This window comes from Quercus lobata, chromosome 7 (assembly GCF_001633185.2).
Source record: "Quercus lobata isolate SW786 chromosome 7, ValleyOak3.0 Primary Assembly, whole genome shotgun sequence".
In the NCBI taxonomy this organism is placed as follows: Eukaryota; Viridiplantae; Streptophyta; class Magnoliopsida; order Fagales; family Fagaceae; genus Quercus; species Quercus lobata.
This window is the reverse complement of record NC_044910.1, coordinates 3,443,972-3,464,218: the sequence shown is the minus strand read 5'-3', so window position 1 is coordinate 3,464,218 and position 20,247 is coordinate 3,443,972. Positions and strand designations below refer to the sequence as shown.

At 33.9% G+C, this 20,247-nt stretch overlaps 1 protein-coding gene across 1 annotated transcript; it reads left to right on the top strand.

Moving 5' to 3' along the window:
* The first annotated feature begins 1,475 nt into the window (after positions 1–1,475).
* LOC115951387 (TMV resistance protein N-like) lies at positions 1,476–19,410 on the top strand. The gene is made up of 7 exons (XM_031068604.1): positions 1,476–2,206; positions 2,667–3,774; positions 4,043–4,315; positions 4,392–5,183; positions 5,305–6,552; positions 16,411–16,563; positions 18,084–19,410. Exons 1-5 carry the CDS (start codon positions 1,713–1,715, stop codon positions 6,265–6,267), a joined length of 3,630 nt encoding a protein of 1,209 aa, XP_030924464.1. The 5' UTR covers positions 1,476–1,712; the 3' UTR covers positions 6,268–6,552; positions 16,411–16,563; positions 18,084–19,410.
* Positions 19,411–20,247: the final 837 nt, after the last annotated feature.

The window sequence follows — 20,247 nt, the reverse complement described above, 5'->3', positions numbered from 1 at the left end:
TAGTTGAAATCCTTCCAAACCCCTCCCTTTCCTTCCTTAAAAAATATTCAAACAAGATAATTGAATTACTCTCCTTCTTTCTACTCTCCTCCTCCTTCTTTTTTAAACATCCAAACAGGCCATAATTTGTTATTGATGGCAGACATGTTACTTCCAAATAGTTTATTTTTAAAAATGTCTTGGATGTGCTTAGCAATTAGCATTACCCAAACTTAGTGACTGTATTTATGCTATGTTTGGATGTTGGGGGAAGGAGGGGGAGTAGAGTAGAGGGAGAGAGAGTAATTTAATTACCTTATTCGGAAGTTTTTTAAGGAATGAGGGGGAGAGATTTGGAGGGGTTTGAACTACTTATAACCTCTCATTTTTAATTTATTCAAATTGTAAAGATTTGGAGAGAGAGTGAAGCATAAAAATGCTGTACCAAATGAAATATCAAATTTATCCTTACCATATTAATAAAATTACAAATGAAAAGACTAATTATTCCCCTCCCTTTTACTAAATTTTAAAAACATCCAAGTAAGGTGGATGATAACCATTTCCCTCTACTCTCCTCTTCACTACTCTCCTTTCTTTTACTCCTCTCTACTTTCCTCTCTCTCAAAACTTCCAAACATAGCATGAAACTAAAAACTTTTTGATAAGAGTACTATAGATAGAAGTAAAAATTAGTTGAAATAATACAGTGAAACCTATAAATAGTACCAAAAAGTGTAATAGGACCTATAAATAATAGTACCTATAAATAATAGTAAAAATAAACTAAATAGTAAAATAAATTAGTCAAATTAATTATGCCAAACAGATACCGAATATGATGACAGTGGCTTGCTAATTGGGTTTTTCTTCTTTTAATTGAAAAAAAAAAAAAAAAAAAAAACCCTTTTCTCTTAAGTCTTTTACAAATCTTTTACAAAGGTCCAATTGTGCATAAATTTTGCTTCTTCCTTGGAAGTGGACGGTAGTCCTTAACATTTTGTTGGGAAAGTCAAAAGAAATTACTCGTCTTTATAGGCCTAGGCTGCCTAGCTTATAAAGTTCTAAAAGTGAACACGATCCTTTTCCGAGGAAAATTACCAAAAGAAATTGGGTTCTTTTTTGTTTTTATTAATGAGTCACGCTGACTATGGCTTTAAAGCATTAATTAACCATTTATTTCAGGAGGATTTCAACACAATTTTTATAAAAAAATAAAAAAATTATCAAAATATTAATTATTTATTTCGTAAAAATTTTATTTAAATAAATTATTAATTAATACTCTAAATATATTCGATAGCATTCCTCTTATTATTATTATTATTATTATTATTAATATCATTTTATAATTTATTTTCTTGTCAACTCAATAACTCTTACTTTATTTAGAAAGAAAAAATGAACACTGATGGAAGACAGACTTTGGATTCCTACCCTGTGCATTTCGGAAATGCAAGAAAAGGTAGTGCATTCCAGATCACCTTCTTGGAAAAACTGAAAACGCGTGGGAGCGTTTGATTGAAGGATTGCATTATTCAAATTAGTGGATGTAGACTTTTACTTCCATAGTTCCACTGACTTATTACCCCCACCTACTTTAAACTTCTTCTGCTTCACTTTCATGCGTTCACTATCTCTTCTATCATCTCTTGCAATTCCTCTTTGCTTCACAGTACTGTAACCTATCTCTCTTTTATTTCATTCAGATCTATTCAGCTCTTTTGATCATAATGGCTTTGCTAACCTTCGAAAGAGCCTCTTCTTCTTCTTCCACTTCCCGATGGAACTATGATGTCTTCTTGAACTTTAGAGGTGAAGATACCCGCTATGGTTTTATAAGCCATTTATATAAAGCACTGTGTGACAATGGCTTTAACACCTTCATCGATGATAGCCTTCAGAGAGGAGAAAAAATTTCAACTGAACTTCTCAGAACCATTGAATTGTCAATGATTTCAATTGTCGTATTGTCTGAAGACTATGCATCTTCTACTTGGTGCTTGGATGAACTAGTTAAGATTCTTGAGTGTAGGATAAATGGGCAATTGGTTTTACCGGTGTTTTACAAAGTGGATCCATCAGAAATACGTAAACAAGAGAGGAAATTTGGAGTAGCATTGGCTAAACATGAAGAAAAATTCAAGGATGAGATTGGCAAGGTGCAGAGGTGGAAGGAGGCTCTAAATGAAGTCGGTAGTTTGTCTGGATGGCATTATGAGAATAGGTATGTATCTCGTGTGTTTTATAATTTTAATGAACTTCTCAGATTATGAATTTTCAACTTTCGTAGTAATTTCTTAAGGTGGTTAGGCTACAAAGATTAGTGTTTGAAATAGAATATTATGTCTTAACAGTTAAAGAGTTTCTCCAACGTAATTTTTTAGAGAGGTTTTCCATAATTTCTTAATCATTTTGCTCAAGTAACGGAAGTGGGTTTCCACTAAAGTTTCTTTCCTCACCTAAACAAAGTTTTTCGCTCAATTACTTGCTAAAAGCCTAAACTGATTACCTGACAAAGAAAGAAAAGAATGTACGAAAATTAATGATACTTCTCCATTTCTTGAATTATATGTCATTTAATTTAATTAATAATCTGACAAGTGTAAGTTGTAATGCACAAAACTAGATTTATATTTCCAACTTATCCAACATATTTAAAGTCTCTTCTTCTTTGTGATTGGCAGCTGCCCTGAATCGAAATTTATCCAGGAAATTATTGAAAGGATATCGAGAGTCGAATTAAATTGCACGCGATTATTTGTTGCTAAATACCCAATTGGAGTAAATTCTCGTGCAAAGGCCATAGAATTGCTTTTAGATGTTGAGTCAAATGATGTTCGAATGGTAGGAATTCATGGACTTGGGGGAATAGGAAAGACTACAATTGCAAAAGCTGTTTATAATAGAATTGTTGATCATTTTGAAGGAAGCTGCTTTCTAGAGGATGTCAAAGAAAAGTCAAGAACAAAGAATGGTATAATCCAACTACAAGAGAAACTTCTTTCCACAATCTTGCGGGTTAGGCATTTGAAGGTAGATAGTGTACCCCAAGGAATAAATTTGATAATGAAAAGGCTTCGCAATAAAAGGGTTCTTTTAATTCTTGATGATGTGGATAAATCAAAACATATAGAAAATTTGCTTGAAAAATGTGATTGGTTTGCTTCGGGAAGTAGAGTCATTATAACAACAAGAGATAAACACTTGCTAACTACTCTTGGAAAAGTTTGTACAACTTACAAGGTCGAGGAATTAGATGTTGATGAAGCTCTTGAACTCTTTAGTCAACATGCCTTCCATGGAAATAAACTTGAGGAAGATTATTTTGAACTTGCAAGCCAAGTTATACATTATGCCAAAGGCCTTCCCTTAGCTCTAGCAATAATAGGTTCTGATTTGTGTGGAAGAACTATAATTGAATGGAAAAGTGCATTAGATAAATATAACAAAATTCCCAATGAAGACATTCAAGAAATACTTAAAGTAAGTTATGATGGATTGGAAGAAAGCGAAAAACACATTTTCCTCGATATTGCAAGTTTCTTCAAAGGAATGAGAAAGGGTTATGTTACAAAAATTTTAGATGCTTGTGATTTATTTCCAGATTATGGTATTTCAAAACTTGTTGATAAGTGTCTTATAACTATTGATGAACATGGTTTATTGTCAATGCATGACTTGATACAACAAATGGGCAGAGAAGTTGTTCGGCGAGAATCACCACAAATTCTTGGAGAACGTAGCAGGTTATGGCGTCATAAGGATTCTTATGAAGTACTAACTGGAAATAAGGTATAAGCTCTTTTTCTTCTTTATTAAAAAAAGAGAGTTATTTTTCTTCAACTTTTTTCTTTTTATTCTTGTACAAGTAGAAATAATATATTTTTTTGTTTGATTCTTATTATTTTATTTCTTTTTAACACTATATAAAACATAATTTTATTATTATCATGCCAAAAAAAAGTATATTAGTATCATTTTTGCTTAAAATTTCAAAATCATTTTCCTTTTGGTAAATTCTATTGTGTATTATAGTTCACTTAATGCTTTATCCAATTAGGGATCGGACAAAATTCGAGGCATACTATTTCATCCGCCTGAACCGGTAAAGGTGCAACTACACACTGAAGTTTTCAAAAGGATGGAAAATCTCAAATTTCTTATAGTTGAAAATGTAGATATTTGTGAAGCACTTAATTATCTTCCCAATGGGTTAAGGTTTCTTAAGTGGCCTGAATATCGTTATTCCTTGCCATCCAAATATTGTCCTCAACAACTTGTTGCTCTTGAGATGTCACATAGTCAAATTAGATTGGAGAAGCTTTTCAAGCAGGTATGATTTATTAATATTTCTTAATTATGATTTTGTTAAATGTTTGTTGAAATTAAATTTTCATTTTTTTCTACAGGGGTTTCAATTCAAAAATTTGAAAGATGTCAATCTCAAACATTGTGAATTTATTACGAAATTACCTGATATATGCACTCCAAACTTAGAGACATTGGAACTTTTTTCTTGTAAAAATTTAGTTGAGATTCATGAGTCTTTTGGATTTCATGAAAAGCTTAAAAAATGGAGCCTTGATTGTTGCAAAAAACTTAAGATTCTTCCAAGGAACTTGATGTTGAAATCTCTTGAACAATTTAATCTTCGTGAGTGCCCAAGGCTTGAGATGTTCCCTAATATTCATCCTGAAATGAAAGATTTAAAGGTATTAAATTTAACTGGGAGTAGTATTAGAGAGTTGCCTTCATCAATTGGGTATCTCACTGGGCTTGAGAGATTAGACGTATATGGTTGTCAAAACCTTAGGGATCTTCCAGATAGTATCTACAAATTGCAACAGCTTATGGAATTAGAGATTACTACTACCAAATTGAGAACGGTGTATGATTCTTTTGATAGCTTTTCTGGAAATGGGTTTCTGAAGATGAAAATTCTACATCTCAACCCTAATGTAAATCTAAATAGATTAGATATTTTGATGAAGCCTGATTACTTCCCTGCTTTGGAAAGTCTATATCTCGGTGGAACCAATATTATTACCATCCCCGAAAGTTTCAGCAGATTTCCTAGATTAAAGACACTTTCAATTTTAAATTGCAAGCAACTTCGTGAAATTCTAGGACTGCCACAATCAATACGTTCTGTAGATGCAACAAATTGCATGTCGTTGGATCCACAATCATCATTGAGTCAGGTCTCTCTCTCTCTCTCTCTCTCTCTCTCTCTCTCAAGTTTTAAAGACATAATTTTGTTACCTTCCTCAAATACATCATAGATTTTGCTAAACTGAAATTTATTGAATTTTCTAATTGTAGATTATAGAAACTATGGGCATTTTACCAAATAGAGTATATGAAGGTTCAAGAAGTGACCTATTAATGGATCCACAGTCCTCAACCAGATTATCACATAAAGTTCTTCTCTCTGATTATGAGGGCTCTGGAATTGAAGCTGAGGATGATGATTGTGAAATTATGGAAATTTTACCAAATAGAGCATGTGAAGGTTTAACAAGTGAGGATGCGCAGTCCTCCAATGACTTTGCATCTGAAATTGCGGGCTCTGAAACCGAAGATTGTGTTTTTATAATACCAAGAGCTGTGATTCCAAAGTGGTTCAACCATCATAGTGTTGGAAATTCCATATCATTCTGGGTTGGTCGCAGATTTCCAAATCTTTTTGCTATCTGTATTGCTCTTGGACCGGAGGAGGAGGCACAAAAGATTGAATATTCTTGCTCTGTTAGAGTTGACGCTTCCATCAATGGTTGTGAAACACTTCACTTTGGGGATATTGGTTTTAAAGAACATCCTAATCATCTGTGGTTATATTCTCCGTCTCATCAGCGTATGCAGGAGCATTTAAATTACTCAAATCCATCTGAACATAATCATGTTGAGGTTCAATACGAAATCTATGGTAATAAACCCAGATCTTTTTATGAGCTACTTAATCATATTGTCATAAAAAGGTGGGGGGTTTATGCAGAATGCATTTGTGGCCCTCAAAAATCTGGTATTCCTAACTTGCACCTTCCGAGTGCTAGCCATGATGAGGATTATGATGATGATGATTTGAGTGTGTTGCCACTTCCCAATACACGTACTAACCTTGGAACTGATGATTTGGTTGCAAGAGAATATCAACCTCCTCTGGTCTTTGATGACACATCTAATTGGTGCATGACTTGGCTAGTTGGGCCAACTGCCAAGTTTTTGAAGGCATTTTGCTGCCTGGAGATTTTTCCTGAAAGGGTCACTGAGGCCCTTAGAGCTTAGTGTTGATCTGCCTGGAGATTTCCTTCTAGAGAAAAAATAAGTGAGGCCTCCAATGGATCTGATGCCAGATATGAGATATGGATTAACTTTAGTGATGAGTTTGATTTGGATTCATCTTCAATGATTCGTGAATTTGTAAACAATGACTCTGAATGTAATCTCTATCCACCAGAAAATGAGGAAATTCTGATCCAACTTTGAAGAAAATGCCTCCACCTAAAAAGAACCTCGAAACTGTTTTCTCCTTTGCCGTTCCATTCAATTTCTTATGCATTTTATGCCAAGGTATGTAGCCCTTTTTAGTAGTATTGTTTCATTTGCATCTTTTGGTACTTTTGTCACTTTTGTCTCTCTCTATATTAAGAGACTCATCCATAGGACTGTATACAACTCTATCAATGCATTTCTGCTTGTACAAGTATTAGGAAAATTACAAGTTACTGGACTTGAAAGTTATTTTTTATAAAATAATTAATTATAATGTGTTGATTTGTTTTTTTTTTTTTTTTAATGCATTTGGCTGGGATTATTTCTGATTGCTGATGAAGTAATTGATAGGCCCAAGATCGCCTTCTGCCTTGGTTGTGAGATCAGTCTAGTTTTCATTATTGGAATTTGGTTTTCATTTGTTTTATTGATATGATTTGTCTACTTGAGATGCATAACTTCTATTTTAGCATGTGGCCTTACGAAAAATCATGCAATAGTTAGTTGCAGTCTTTCTGTTTGCAATTTGTCTCTCTTATTAAAAAATTATGTGCACCAAACACGTATAATCCTGACTTTTATAGAATATATGTATAATTTTGAATTTTTATAGCTAGTTTGGATTTGTTTAGTTGCACTCAAGATTGTTTGACATGACAATTGTGAATCATTCACGGTCCAGCATTTCAGCATTGCATCTTTCAAGTCTATGATACTTTAGTAGTTTAGTTGCTCATTTCAGATATGCTGGCCAAAAATTAAACTATTGGGCCTTTGTATAGAATGTGTAAAAGATTATAATTTGTAATTGATTGGTTCAAGAGCTATCTTTTAAAATTTTAATATCAAACACAGGTCTTTTTTTGTTTATTCTTTCTCGTTTAATTAGGAATATTTGAATTTGCGAGAATGGTAAGGCCACAACTTTATCATTGTTGGGATAACAACTGTAGCTGCTGATAAAACTTCTGTATTCCTCAAGTTTTTGAAATGATTTTCAAATCTTTAGTGTTGGGAAATTTAGACTCCGGCTGTTAGAATTAACAAGTTTTAAACTCAAGTTGTTAATTAGATTTATTATAAATAAGTCTTGTTGAAACAAACTAACATCAATATCATGTCAATATCATGCACAGCGGAATAGTAAATAAGACAAGATATGATGACTCAGAAAAACCAATGAAACAAACTAGTTTTACAATAAAAAACTTGGGGGGAAACCCTCCCGAAAAGCAATTTACTATAGTAAAAAGAAGTTTCAAATCTAGTACAAAACTTTTGTCCCTAGACTCTATAATTCCCGTAGATGAATTTACAGTAGAAACCTTTTACCGCTTTAGAACCTCTGAACTCTTCAATATATGAAGACATCATTTTGCACAAATCTCAGTACGTAACTAACCAATGATGCACGGCTTCCAGTACATGACTAACTCACCAACTTGAAGAAGATATTGGTTGCAAAATTCTTCATATCATCAATAATGAAGATCAAGAAGCACTTGGTTACAAAACCTTAAAGCGCAAAGACTCAGTAGCTTCCTTCAAAGAGAATAAGGCACTCTATCACCTTTTGCATATGTTCTCCCTGTATTCTCTCATGTGACGGCCTTTAAAATAAGCCTTATATATGTCTAGGGTTATGAGAAAAGAAACCCTATACATACATGTCAGCATAGGCCGAAAATCAGATCTGAAAATATGAATTTCGTAATTCTCGATAAATACAGCTGTCGAGCTATCTGTTGAGACCTCGATAGATATATTTGTCGAGCTATCTGTCGAGATTCATTAATCCTTGATAGATATTATCTATCGACAGTTGTCGAGAATCTGTCCAGTTTTAATGAATAACTTTTTTTCACTTGTTTCTTAGTCCAATCTTCATGGTTTTAATACTTGGTTTGAACAACATGTTTCTTGAAATACTAAACACATCTTAGATCTACCCAATTACAAGTAAAGTGCATTTTGTCAAAGGATTAGCCACTTCTAAATAAAATATGTTCTTAACATGATCCACATATGTCTTAACAATCTCCTCTTTTGGCAATCCGTGATGAAATCACAACAAACAAATAAAATATGAGAGAAGTCATAAATCACTCTCATACTCACTTGTTGAGTACAAAAAAATCTATCCTAACATAAACTCTTGAAAAACTTTATAAGAAGAAAGTCCATGGCATAAAAGATTTTGACAATTTGTATTTCTGAAACACTTTAAACAAAACTCATCAAGGTATCTTAGTGTGAAACAGAAATAGAAGATTGCCTACAATAAATAAGAAGCATGTGTATAAAAAGAGAAAAAAACAACACATGAAAAGATAGGTGAATAAGATATACATCATCATATATACGTATCAAAGATAAGCACAATGTATGTAACAATGATCACAAGACTGGTGTATAAGAAGCTAAAAGAAGCTCCTACGACAATAAGGAGGTAAACACTCCCCCTAACAAGATGAAACACAACTCCTCCTTACAAGGGCATGTATTTCTCCCCCTAACATGTAGAATTTTAAAAAGAAACTACATATTCTCCACAATTTCCTCCCCTTTTTGTCATTATTGACAAAGGGTATAAGAAACTAGAAAGCTTCATCCGAGAAACATAAATATGATCAAGGATGATCAAGGGGGCACAAGGAATCCATATAAATGCATGAATGTAATGAAACAAGATGCTATGGATGACAAGATAAAAAAAAAGACGCAAAACATGTGAAAAACAATGCATGCAAGAGGATCTCGACAGATCGAGAAGCTGTCGAGCAGCTATCGAGGCAAACTTTCAAAAACTTTGATGGATCGAAAATGCGATAACAGCTGTCGAGAAAGGAAGCTCAGAGGCTTGATAGATAGCCTAACTATCGAGAGGTATCGAGAAGCTGTCGGGATTGCTTAAAAACAGTTTTTCAAAGAAGAGAAAAATACAGACATGAATGCAATCAAGCATGCTACTCAATCAAAGATCTAAACAACATATTAAGCTCTCAAAATCATCTCTCAACAAGAAAAATGATAAGCATTTAAACTACATCACACACACACATTAAACAAGTCTAACCAATTTTATATTTCAAAAACAAGTCAAGACAGTTTAGTGAGCATACATTAACACATATTCCTTGTGATGGCCAAATCACATTGTATCTGCACATGTATCAAAAGTAGCAAAGAATATTGCGTGTTGTGTGTGAAAAACATCACAAAATTGCATAAGTGTTTATGTTATAACGATTTGAGATATGAGAAAATCACTTTAACTCACACACAATCATAACTGCTTGATGGGGACTATCACCTTCGAGGTACATCGTATAACTCCCACATCTCCTAGAAGACACGCTTGCAATCATATAAAAAGCATTTTGATTCTTTTTGCTTTTTATATTTCTTTGCATATTTTCTTTTTAGGCATATCATGTATGGGCATATAAGAGAGAGAAGAAATAACCAATGATGTTAAGCTTTTGACATTGCATTTGCTATGCCGAAGCATACAGATGTCATTTCATGATTAACGGGCAACAGTGGTGAGATGGTTATTTGTAGAAGACACACTTGCAATCATATAAAAAGCATTTTGATTCTTTTTTCTTTTTATATTTCTTTGCATATTTTCTTTTTAGGCATATCATGTATGGGCATATAAGAGAGAGAAGAAATAACCAATGATGTTAAGCTTTTGACATTGCATTTGCTATGCCGAAGCATACAGATGTCATTTCATGATTAACGGGCAACAGTGGTGAGATGGTTATTTATGCTTTTCTCTTAGGATTTTCTAGTCCTTCTCATCAAAAAAAGTGATACGAATGTTAAATATAAAAGATTACTTAATCTTATTCATTATAAACAAGAGCCACAAAGCTCACTTGTTTAGTTGTGCATAGAGATGATCATCTAAACTACAAAAGATACAAAGTTTAAAAAACTTTGTTTCAATGACCATTCAAGGTACACAAGTACCAATGTATACAAAACGCACTGTTTTTGTATTTTTCTGATTTTTTTTTTTTTTTTTTTGAAAACAAAACAAAATAAAAACTAAACAACCAAACAAAAACAGATGAACGACATGAAAACATGAAAGAAAAATGCAGATGCATGAAAGCATGATTCCAAGATCAGATAAAAAATCAAGCAAGGAGAGTCCTACTTTAGATAGAAAGAATTAAAGCAGAGGACAATAGAAAAGAAAATTAAGTCTTAGGCTCATTTCTCACTTACACAACACGAGTCTTTGGCCGTGAAGATGAAAATGCACGTGTCCTAGTATGTTTACTAAAGGGCATAGAAGAATTAAGATTCTCCTGAAATTGAGTTAAAAAGCTCAAGGCTTTTAATAACTCTCCAAACAAAGGTATAAGTCATTGAGAGGAAACTTGTGACCATTTGGACACTTGTTTTTGAGGATACAACTTAAAGCAATTAGGACGAATGTATCGAGAAATACCACAATGGTGACAAACATGAGGTCTAACAAAGGATTTAGAATTAGTCAAATTAGTTTTGGATTTCATACATTTATCACATTTCTCAGATTGAGATACAAAGATAGTCTTTGATCCATAAGCCGTGGAAGAGGAGGGGCCGAAGAAGACAGCATATCCTAAGCTAGTCTTATCAGAACTAGGCTTTTGAGCGCTCAGTACCTCATCAAATTTTGCACTAGACATTCTCTCTATTTGAGTTATAGCTTGACTAATTTCAATTTCAAGATTCTTGACCTTCTCTTCTAATGAGGTGTTTTCCACAACAAAAGTCTCAACTAACCTTGTAGTCTCATCTAGTTTTACTAACAAATCAGCTTTTTTCAGTTTTTACCTCATTAAGCTCTTTTCTACAAAGATAAGAAGTCTTAGATTTTATAAATTCAATGCATAGTTTATTATAGGCTTCTTGAAGGGTCATCTTCTTGGGTACTTCATCATTAGAAGAATCCTCACTGTCACTAGTACACTCCACAATCACCTTATCGGTTGTGGTAACAAAAGCTATAAAGTGACCACATTCATACATATACTCATCGGAAGAGTCATTCTCAGTATTACTCCGGGTAGTAACCTACCCTTTTATCTTTTGAATTCTTGGTCTTTTCCTTCATAAGGTAGTTTGGGCACTCTATCCTCATATGACCAAAACCTTTGCATTTATAGCACTGGATAAGGGGTTTCTCATTCTTACCCTTCCTAGAGGATTTAGATTTTCTAGGAGGTTTGTCCTCATCCTTTTTCCTAAATTAAAGAAACTTGATAATCTCATCAATTATGAAGGTTAAGTCCTCATCCTCATCCTTATCTTCATCTTCAGAGTCATCACTCTCTTCTTCTATACCCTTAAGAGCTAAGTTTTTACTCTTTCCACATTTTCTCAGTCAAAGGAATTTGATCAATGTCATTCACTTTTTCAATAACAGTGATCTTGGCATGGAATCTTTCAGGTAAAGACCTAAAGATTTTTCTAACAATTTTAGATTCTGCTATAGATTCTCTAAGGTTGAAGGCAGAATTCATAATATCCTTGAGTTAAGCATAGAACTCATTAAAGGTCTCATCCTCCTCCGTCCTTATTTCTTCAAAACTATCTATGAGTCTTTGAAGCTTCACAGTCTTTACTGCCTTGATACCTTCATAGGTGGTCTCAAGAATGGTCCATGCTTCCTTGGCAACTTCCCTGGATGATATTTTCTTGAATTCCTCATTGGTCACCCCACAAAACAAAGCATTCAAGGCCCTACTGTTGAAATTTGCCGCTTTAATTGTTGCTTCATCCTAATCCACTGGCGCTTCCTTTGGATTAATCCAACCAACTTCAATAGCTTGTCATACTTGTTCACCTAGAGCCTGCAAAAAAACTTTCATAGGAGTTTTCCAGTACGAATAATTAGTGCCATCAAATAAAGGAGGAATCAAAAGAGATTGTCCACGATCCATGACAACAGGGGTCAAGCATCACACTCTAGAAATTAATTCAATCAGAGTGTACCCGCTTTGATACCACTTGTTGGGAAATTTAGACCGTAATTGGTAGAATTAACAAGTTTTAAACCCAAGTTGTTAATTAGATTTATTATGAATAAACCTTGTTAAAACAAACTAACATCAATATTATGTATAGCGGAATAGTAAATAAGACAAGATATGATGACCTAGGAAAACCAATGAAACAAACTAGTTTTACAGTAAAAAACTTGGGGGGAAACCTTCCTGAAAAGCAATTTATTATAGTAAAGAGAAGTTTCAGATCTAGTACAAAACCTTTGTCCCTAGATTCTACAATACTTGTAGATGAACTTACAGCAGAAACCTTCTACTACTTCAGAACCTCTAAACTCTTTAATATATGAACGTTATCCTTTTGCACGAATCCTAGTACATGACTAACCAATGATACACGGCTCCCAGTACGTGACTAACTCACCAACTTGAAGAAGATGTTGGCTGCAAAGTTCTTCACTTCATCAACAGTGAAGATCAAGAAGCACTTGGTTACAAAACCCTAAGGCACAAAGATGCAGTAGCTTCTTTCAGAGAGAATAAGGCACTCGGTCACCTTTTGCATATGTGTATTCTCTTATGTGACGGCCTTTAAAATAAGCCTTATATGTGTCTAGGGTTATGAGAAAAAAAACCCTACACATACATGTCAGCATGGGCCGAAAATCAGATCTAGAAATATGAATTTCGTAATTCTCGATAGATATAGCTGTCGAGCTATCTGTTGAGACCTTGATAGATATATTTATCGAGCTATCTGTCGAGATTCATTAATCCTCGATAGATATTATCTGTTGGCAGTTGTCGAGAATCTGTCCAGTTTTAATGAACAGCTTTTCTTCACTTGTTTCTTGGTCCAATCTTCATGGCTTTAATACTTGGCTTGAACAATATGTTTCTTGAAGTATTAAACACATCTTAGATCTACCCAATTACAAATAAAATGCGTTTTGTCAAAGGATTAACCAATTCTAAATGACATATGTTCTTAACATGATCCACATATGTCCTAACATTTAGGATACTTTGTCCACATCTGATAGCCAAATCTCTAAAGCTCCAAAATAAATTTTCATAGTAATTCCAAGTCACATTATTGCTACTAGAAATGTAATACATGACAAACATTAATAGGAAAAGCTCCAGTTTCAAGTCCATCCTATGCAAAGTAGAAAGGATAGTTGGAAAATGAAAAATCAGACTCTAATAGATTTTCCTGCTTCTGAATTCTTCTTCTACAAAGGGTTTTGAGCTAAACATCTCAAACTTCATTGCATACTGTGAAGACTAGGTAAGTCCTGAAAGTTTTGGAGGAATTCATTGAAATCCTTCAATGGGCCCCCTGCATTGATGTAAACCTGTAGCTTTGATATATTCACTTTTTATCCACACTTGGCTTCATCTTTATTTCAAATAGATTGTAAGTGGAACAAAGCAGGCTGAGATACAATGTCTACTTCAAGGTGGAGTAAATGACATTATCATGCCCCAAACCCAAAAATATGAGCTAGGCACGCAACAACAGCAGCGCGCTATAAAGTCTCCACCTTACTAGTGTGCAAGACCCCCAGAAAAAGCTGTAACTATCCTCAATAATTAATAAGTCAAATAAAATCCAAGACTATAAACAACAACTCAATAGCTAAAAAAAACTCCAAGGTCATAATGAAATAAAAACCCAATTCTCAAATGTAAAATACTAAACAATGAATAAATGCTAAATAGAGTTCGACTATTTTTTTTTTGATAGTTAAGAAAAATTGTATTAATAGAAAACTACTCCATTAAAGAAATGGAGTAGGCACAAAGAATATGTATGGGCAACAAGAAAAAAAAAAAAGGAAAAAAAAACAGAAAATTATATACAAGAAAAAAGGGGAATCTTAAAACAGCAGAATGGATTCGCTAGAGGTAAATCCCCATGCACGTGAACTAACAAAAATATTTTCTGCAAATAAAGATATGAGCTTGTCCCCGGGAAGCACCGAATCTTCAAAAATGCAATTATTTCTCTTCCTCCAAATAATCCACATCACAGAATGTGGCACCAAAGTCCAAATATTCGAAGTATGCTTTCCAAACCAATTTCTCCAAGTTGCCAATAGATCGATAACCCTCTTGGGTAATACCCAAACAACACCAAACGATCAAAAGGCAAAACTCCATAACCAAGATACCTCCCCACAATGTAACAGCAGATGATCAACACTCTCCCCACTACATTTACAAAGACAACACCAATCCATAATAGTGAAGCCTCTTCTCCTCAAATGATTAGTTGTGAGAATCTTTCCCCATGCAACTATCCAAACAAAAAAGACACACGACGTGGAGCCTTCACACCCCAAATACTCTTCCAAGGAAAAATCATAGAGCTAGATCCCCTCAAAACACCATAAAAAGGACTGTATAGCAAACCCCCCCTTCGACCCCAAGCACACCTCATCCTTAATTGGAGGACACTGTCACTCAAGGTATGAAAAAAAGCCTCCACCAACTCCATCTCCCAATCATTAAAACCACATTGAAACTGTACATCCCACCTCCACTGGTCCACCCTCCCTCCAAAGTGTGGCTCACCAACATATCAGCCACAAAAACCTCCCTATAAGTAGCAATCTCAAATAAAGTCAGGAAAGTTCCTTTCAACAGCTGATCTCTAGTAGTTTTATTTTTGGCCAGCATATCTGAAATGAAGTGATCTGGCTTTCCACTCACAACAGACCAGTAGTTTAGTGTGATGGGTACTTATAACGGCCTGCTCTGCCTTTCCGATGATTTACACACTGAGAGTGTCAGATTATGTTTGTGGAAACCTTGTGTTAGAAAGTTAGTGAATCTTCCTTCACCCAATGTCACATATATTACAAATGGTGGGTTTGGCACTATTATTGGATTAGGATTTGATTCCAAAACTAATGACTACAAGTGGTCAGGGTTGTCTTAAAAGTCTTAACCCCGGTTTATTCACTGTCCACTGGTGAATGGAGAATGGTTAGGATGGTTTTTCATTTTGTTCATTGAATGTACTAAGCGTTGATTATATCATGCATTAGATATGAATATGACACTGTCAAATTCTTATTATTGTTGATTCATTACCTTCATCAAGTGGCATTGTTTTTAGGATAAATAGCTTATCAAGGTTGTGGTCTTTCTGACTCTCTTTGTTATATTGAGGTGATAGTTGAGTACATAGAATATATACTTAATATTGTTTGTTCTCAATTCAAATTTTATTTAATATAATAATTTATTACTTAAAAAAGAAAGTGGTCAGCGTTGCTTACCAAATTTGAGCAAAGCCTATTTACCAAGCCAAGTTCATGTTTCCTGCCACTTATAATTTACAAAGTATAGATAGATGTGCTCAATTGTTTCTTTGCTGACAATTTTATGGTGACCGATCTTTTAACTCCTTGTTTTCACACTAGTACTAAATGTTCTTCATGTTTTCCTTGTATTATTTATTCAAAAAGTTTTTCACTCTGTGAAATGTAATCTGTCTAAGCTAAAGATTTTGCTCGTATATTTTAATTCTTCTATTGCCTTAAATGCCTATCTTTTTACTGAAAAACAAGGAGAAATCATCTCTTTAGCTGCTATTGCTTGCTTTGGGTGATTAAGAAATAACTGAAAATGACCTGTTGATACCTCCTAGATCTATTTTGTTATCTTTCCTTCCTTAGCATGATTTGCATCATTGTTTCAAGTCCCAATAAAGTAGTTTGCACTTTAACCTTATTTTAATAAAGAGCAGCTATGTTTTGATTTTGTTAAAAAGTATCATTTTTAAATAAAATGGTTCATTGTATTAAGCTGTTTATATCTTTGTTTGATTAGAGTTGGACCATTATGGTGTGCCTTGTTATGCGCTGATTCTTTTCTTATCCCATTTTGCTTATTGTTGCCAATGCCTGTGCAGGTGAGGATCTTAGGGACTTCTTGACGATAGGAGAAGAGAATATCTTTTAAAGAGGAGCTTCTTGTCATACAATTTTGGAAGAACATTAAGTTCCGACAAATTTGATAAAGATAAACAACTAGCAGCAGTTATCAAGCATATGGTTTTGACTTTGTAAATTCCTTCCTTGAATTTGAAAGTTGTGACCTTTTTTTTTTTTTTTTCTAATATAATAGTTGATCAATGATTTATGATAATCTGTTGTTAGCAGATGACCGGTTGAGGAAATTAGAAAGACTAGGAGGTGGAAAACTTGGTTCGTAGCCTATAATGTTGATATGAATCAAGCTTATGATAAGACTTATCTGCACAATGACTTGTAGATTAGGCAATGCATCTGCACAGTTTGTTATAAGTGTGCAAATATCTTGTCTCTGGCCTTTTGTTCAAGCTACTAATGATATGCAACATAGTGTTTTGAAATTTTTGAGGTGGTATTGTTTGTAATTCTTTCTAGATACATTGTAGGGAGCAGGTAAATTCATTTACCAAACTGGAATTTTATCTGCTCATCTAAGAAAAGATCTTTGGTTAGGATGTAGAAAATGGGTCCTTTAAATACGGTTTGGTAGCAAAGCAGTTCTGTTAGAAAGGTGTTATTTGTAATCCAAATTGTTTGCTGCATAAGGATTTAATGGCTAAGTACTGCGAAGGAAAGCATTTTTAGTTTCAGATCTAAGCATTCTAACTATTGGGTTGGAAATGTGTCTTGTCTTGTAGATATTCAGCTTTGACTGAAACTACATGGTGTATTGGTGATGGTACTTCAGTTTCACTGAAACAGAGTTCCTATGCAAATTGTTGAAGATCTAATTGATTGTGACAGATTGTTTTGGAAATTTCATCTCACTAGGAACCTTTACCAACCTACAGTGGCAGGTGAAATGTGTAAGATTTCATCGTCTAGAGGAAAATTTAAGGAGAACTTAATCTGGCTAAACTCTGAACCTGGACTTTATAGTGTTAAAAAGGGTATTTCTTAAGCAAAAACCAGACATTGGAAGATAATGATGGTACTGTTGTTTCTGTTTAGCAGGGTTCTTTTTGGGCTAGATATTAGAGCTTGATATTACCTTTTAAATGTCTTCTTTTTCTGTGGAAATAATTAATAATGATTTGTTTGTGAAGTCTGACCTAATTAGAAAACAAGTTGTAGTTTCTGCTTCACGTGAATGTGTGATCTGTGGTGAATATGAGGAAATTTTGAGTCATTTGTTTTTCCCTTGTCCAATTCCAAGTACAATTTGGTTTACTTCAGTGTGTGGTATTAGAGGTGTTTTTTTTTTTTTTTTTGGTTTTCTTGGGATAAGTTAAAATGGATTCTTTGCAACCCCAATCAGTGAGGGTTAGGTTAGTGCACTGGCTATTTGTTTTCTTCGAAAATAATGTTATTTTCAAATTCAGGATGTTAAAATTTACCAAACCAATAAAGTAGTTTGCACTTTAACCTTATTTTAATAAAGAGCAGCTATGTTTTGATTTTGTTAAAAAAATATCATTTTTAATTAAACTGGTTCATTGTATTAAGCTGTTTATATTTTATTTTGATTGGAGTTGGACCATTATCGTGTGCTTTGTTATGCACTGATTCTTTTCTTATCCCATTTTGCTTATTGTTGCCTATGCTTGTGCAGGTGAGGATCTTAGGGACTACTTGATGCTTTCTTGTCATACAATTTTGGAAGAACATTGACTTCCAACAAATTTGAGAAAGATAAACAACTAGCAGCAGTTATCAAGCATATGGTTTTGACTCTGTAAACTCCTTCCTTGCACTTGAAAGTTGTGACTTTTTTTTTCTAACATAATAGGTGATCAATGATTTATGATAATCTGTTGTTAGCACATGACCTGGTTGAGAAAATTAGAGACTAGGAGGTGGATAATTTGGTTGGTAGCTTATAAAGTTGATATGAATAAAGTTTATGATAAGACGTATCTAGGACTTCATTTTTACTATGCTGGAAGAAATGAATTTTTGATTAAGCAGTGCATCTGCACAATTTCTATCAGATTCTGTTGAATGGTTCCCTGGGTAAAATTATTTTCCCTCAATGGCTTAAGGCAAGGGGATCCACTTTCACCTTATAAGTGTGCATATAGCTTGTGTTTGGCCCTTTGTTCAAGGTAATAATGATATGCAACATAGTTTTTGAATTTTTTGATGTGGTATTGTTTGTAATTCTTTGTAGAGAGCAGGTAAATTCATTTACAAAACTGGAAAAAAGATTGTTGGTTAGGATGTAGAAAATGGTTCCTTTAAATACGGTTTGGTAGCAAAGCAGTTCTGTTATAAAGGAGTTATTTGTAATCCAAATTGTTTGCTGCATAAGGAATTAATCTGTTAATGGCTAAGTACTGTGATGGAAAGCATTTCTAGTTTCAGGGCTAAGCATTCTGACTATTGGATTTGGAAGGTTTCCCTGTCTTGTAGATATTCAGCTTTGGTTGAAACTACATGGTGTATTGGAGATGGTACTTAAGTTTCACCGAATCAGAATTCCTATGCAAACTGTTGCAGATCTAAGTGATAGTGACAGATTGTGTTGGAAATTTTATATCACTAGGAACTTTACCAGCCTACAGTGGCAGGTCAAATGTGTAAGATTTCATTGTCTAGTGGAAAATTTAAGGAGTAGTTAATCTGGCCACACTCTGAATCTGGACTTTATAGTTTTAAAAAGGTATTTCTTAAGCCAAAAGATAATGATGGTTCTTTTGTTTCTGCTTGGCAGAATTCTTTTTGGGCCAGCTTTGAGAGAGCTTGATATTACCTTTTAAATGTGTTATTTTTGTGTGGAAATAATTAATAATGATTTGTTTGTGAAGTCAGACCTAATTGGAAGACAAGTTGTAGTTTTTGATTCATGTGTGATGTGCGGTGAACATGAGGATATTGTGAATCATTTGTTTTTCTCTTGTCCAATTGCAAGAGCACTTGGTTTGCTTCATTGTATTGTATTTGAGTGGATTTATTATTATTATTATTATTGGGATACGTCAGCTCTTCAATTTCTTATTCTTACCTCTCCAATGACATGATAAATTGCAAATCTAGAACACCCTAACCAACCTAAGAATATATGATTTGCAATTATTATTATTATTTTTGAAAATGATGACAATGCTTCAAACTCAAATTCATCAACCTAGGAAGCTGGATGTGCCATTCAATCCAACAACTGGTGATTTATGTTAGTATGTCCCTTTAATTGAAAGTTGCTTGACTCCTTAAAAAAATTTGGTCGATATATAATAAAAAATTCAACATTGATATAGCTCTGATAAAAGTTCTTAGCAATTCTTGGATTGATATCACTTGGTTATAGATTTAAGTCTATAACCAAACACTTTGTGAGGGGTTCGTCTACGGATTGAGATCAAGTGGGATATTGCACCATATGCAATTGCTTTTGATGACTCAACCTCAACAATTAAATAAAAAAAAATATTTGAAAATTTTAATTGGTAAAATATTTTTGTGAGAGGGAAAAGGGTGAATTGAACCGTTGCAATACGTAGGGCATTACATCGGATCCTGGTCCCTCATCTACCAATGTGTGCACTAATGGCGATCACATAGTCTCCACCTTATCAATGACACTCACATCATCTCCTTTTTGATAAGCCAATCGATGAGGTGGCTGGAGGTTGAAGAATGTGGGCCCAATTAGAATGCCGAGTAGGATGAAGAGGAGCCTCTATTTGTTGAAGATTTTCAGCTCTGCAACCTGGTTTGCCAATGGTTAGTTCTGAAATTTTAAGAAATGAAATGTAGTTGGGAGATTTTTTTTTTTT

Coding starts and splice junctions, on each gene's coding strand:
- LOC115951387 (XM_031068604.1), top strand. CDS start 1,713: ATGGCTTTGCTAACCTTCGAAAGAGCCTCTTCTTCTTCTTCCACTTCC. Junction 2,207..2,666: donor GGATGGCATTATGAGAATAG/GTATGTATCTCG, acceptor TGTGATTGGCAG/CTGCCCTGAATCGAAATTTA. Junction 3,775..4,042: donor AAGTACTAACTGGAAATAAG/GTATAAGCTCTT, acceptor TTATCCAATTAG/GGATCGGACAAAATTCGAGG.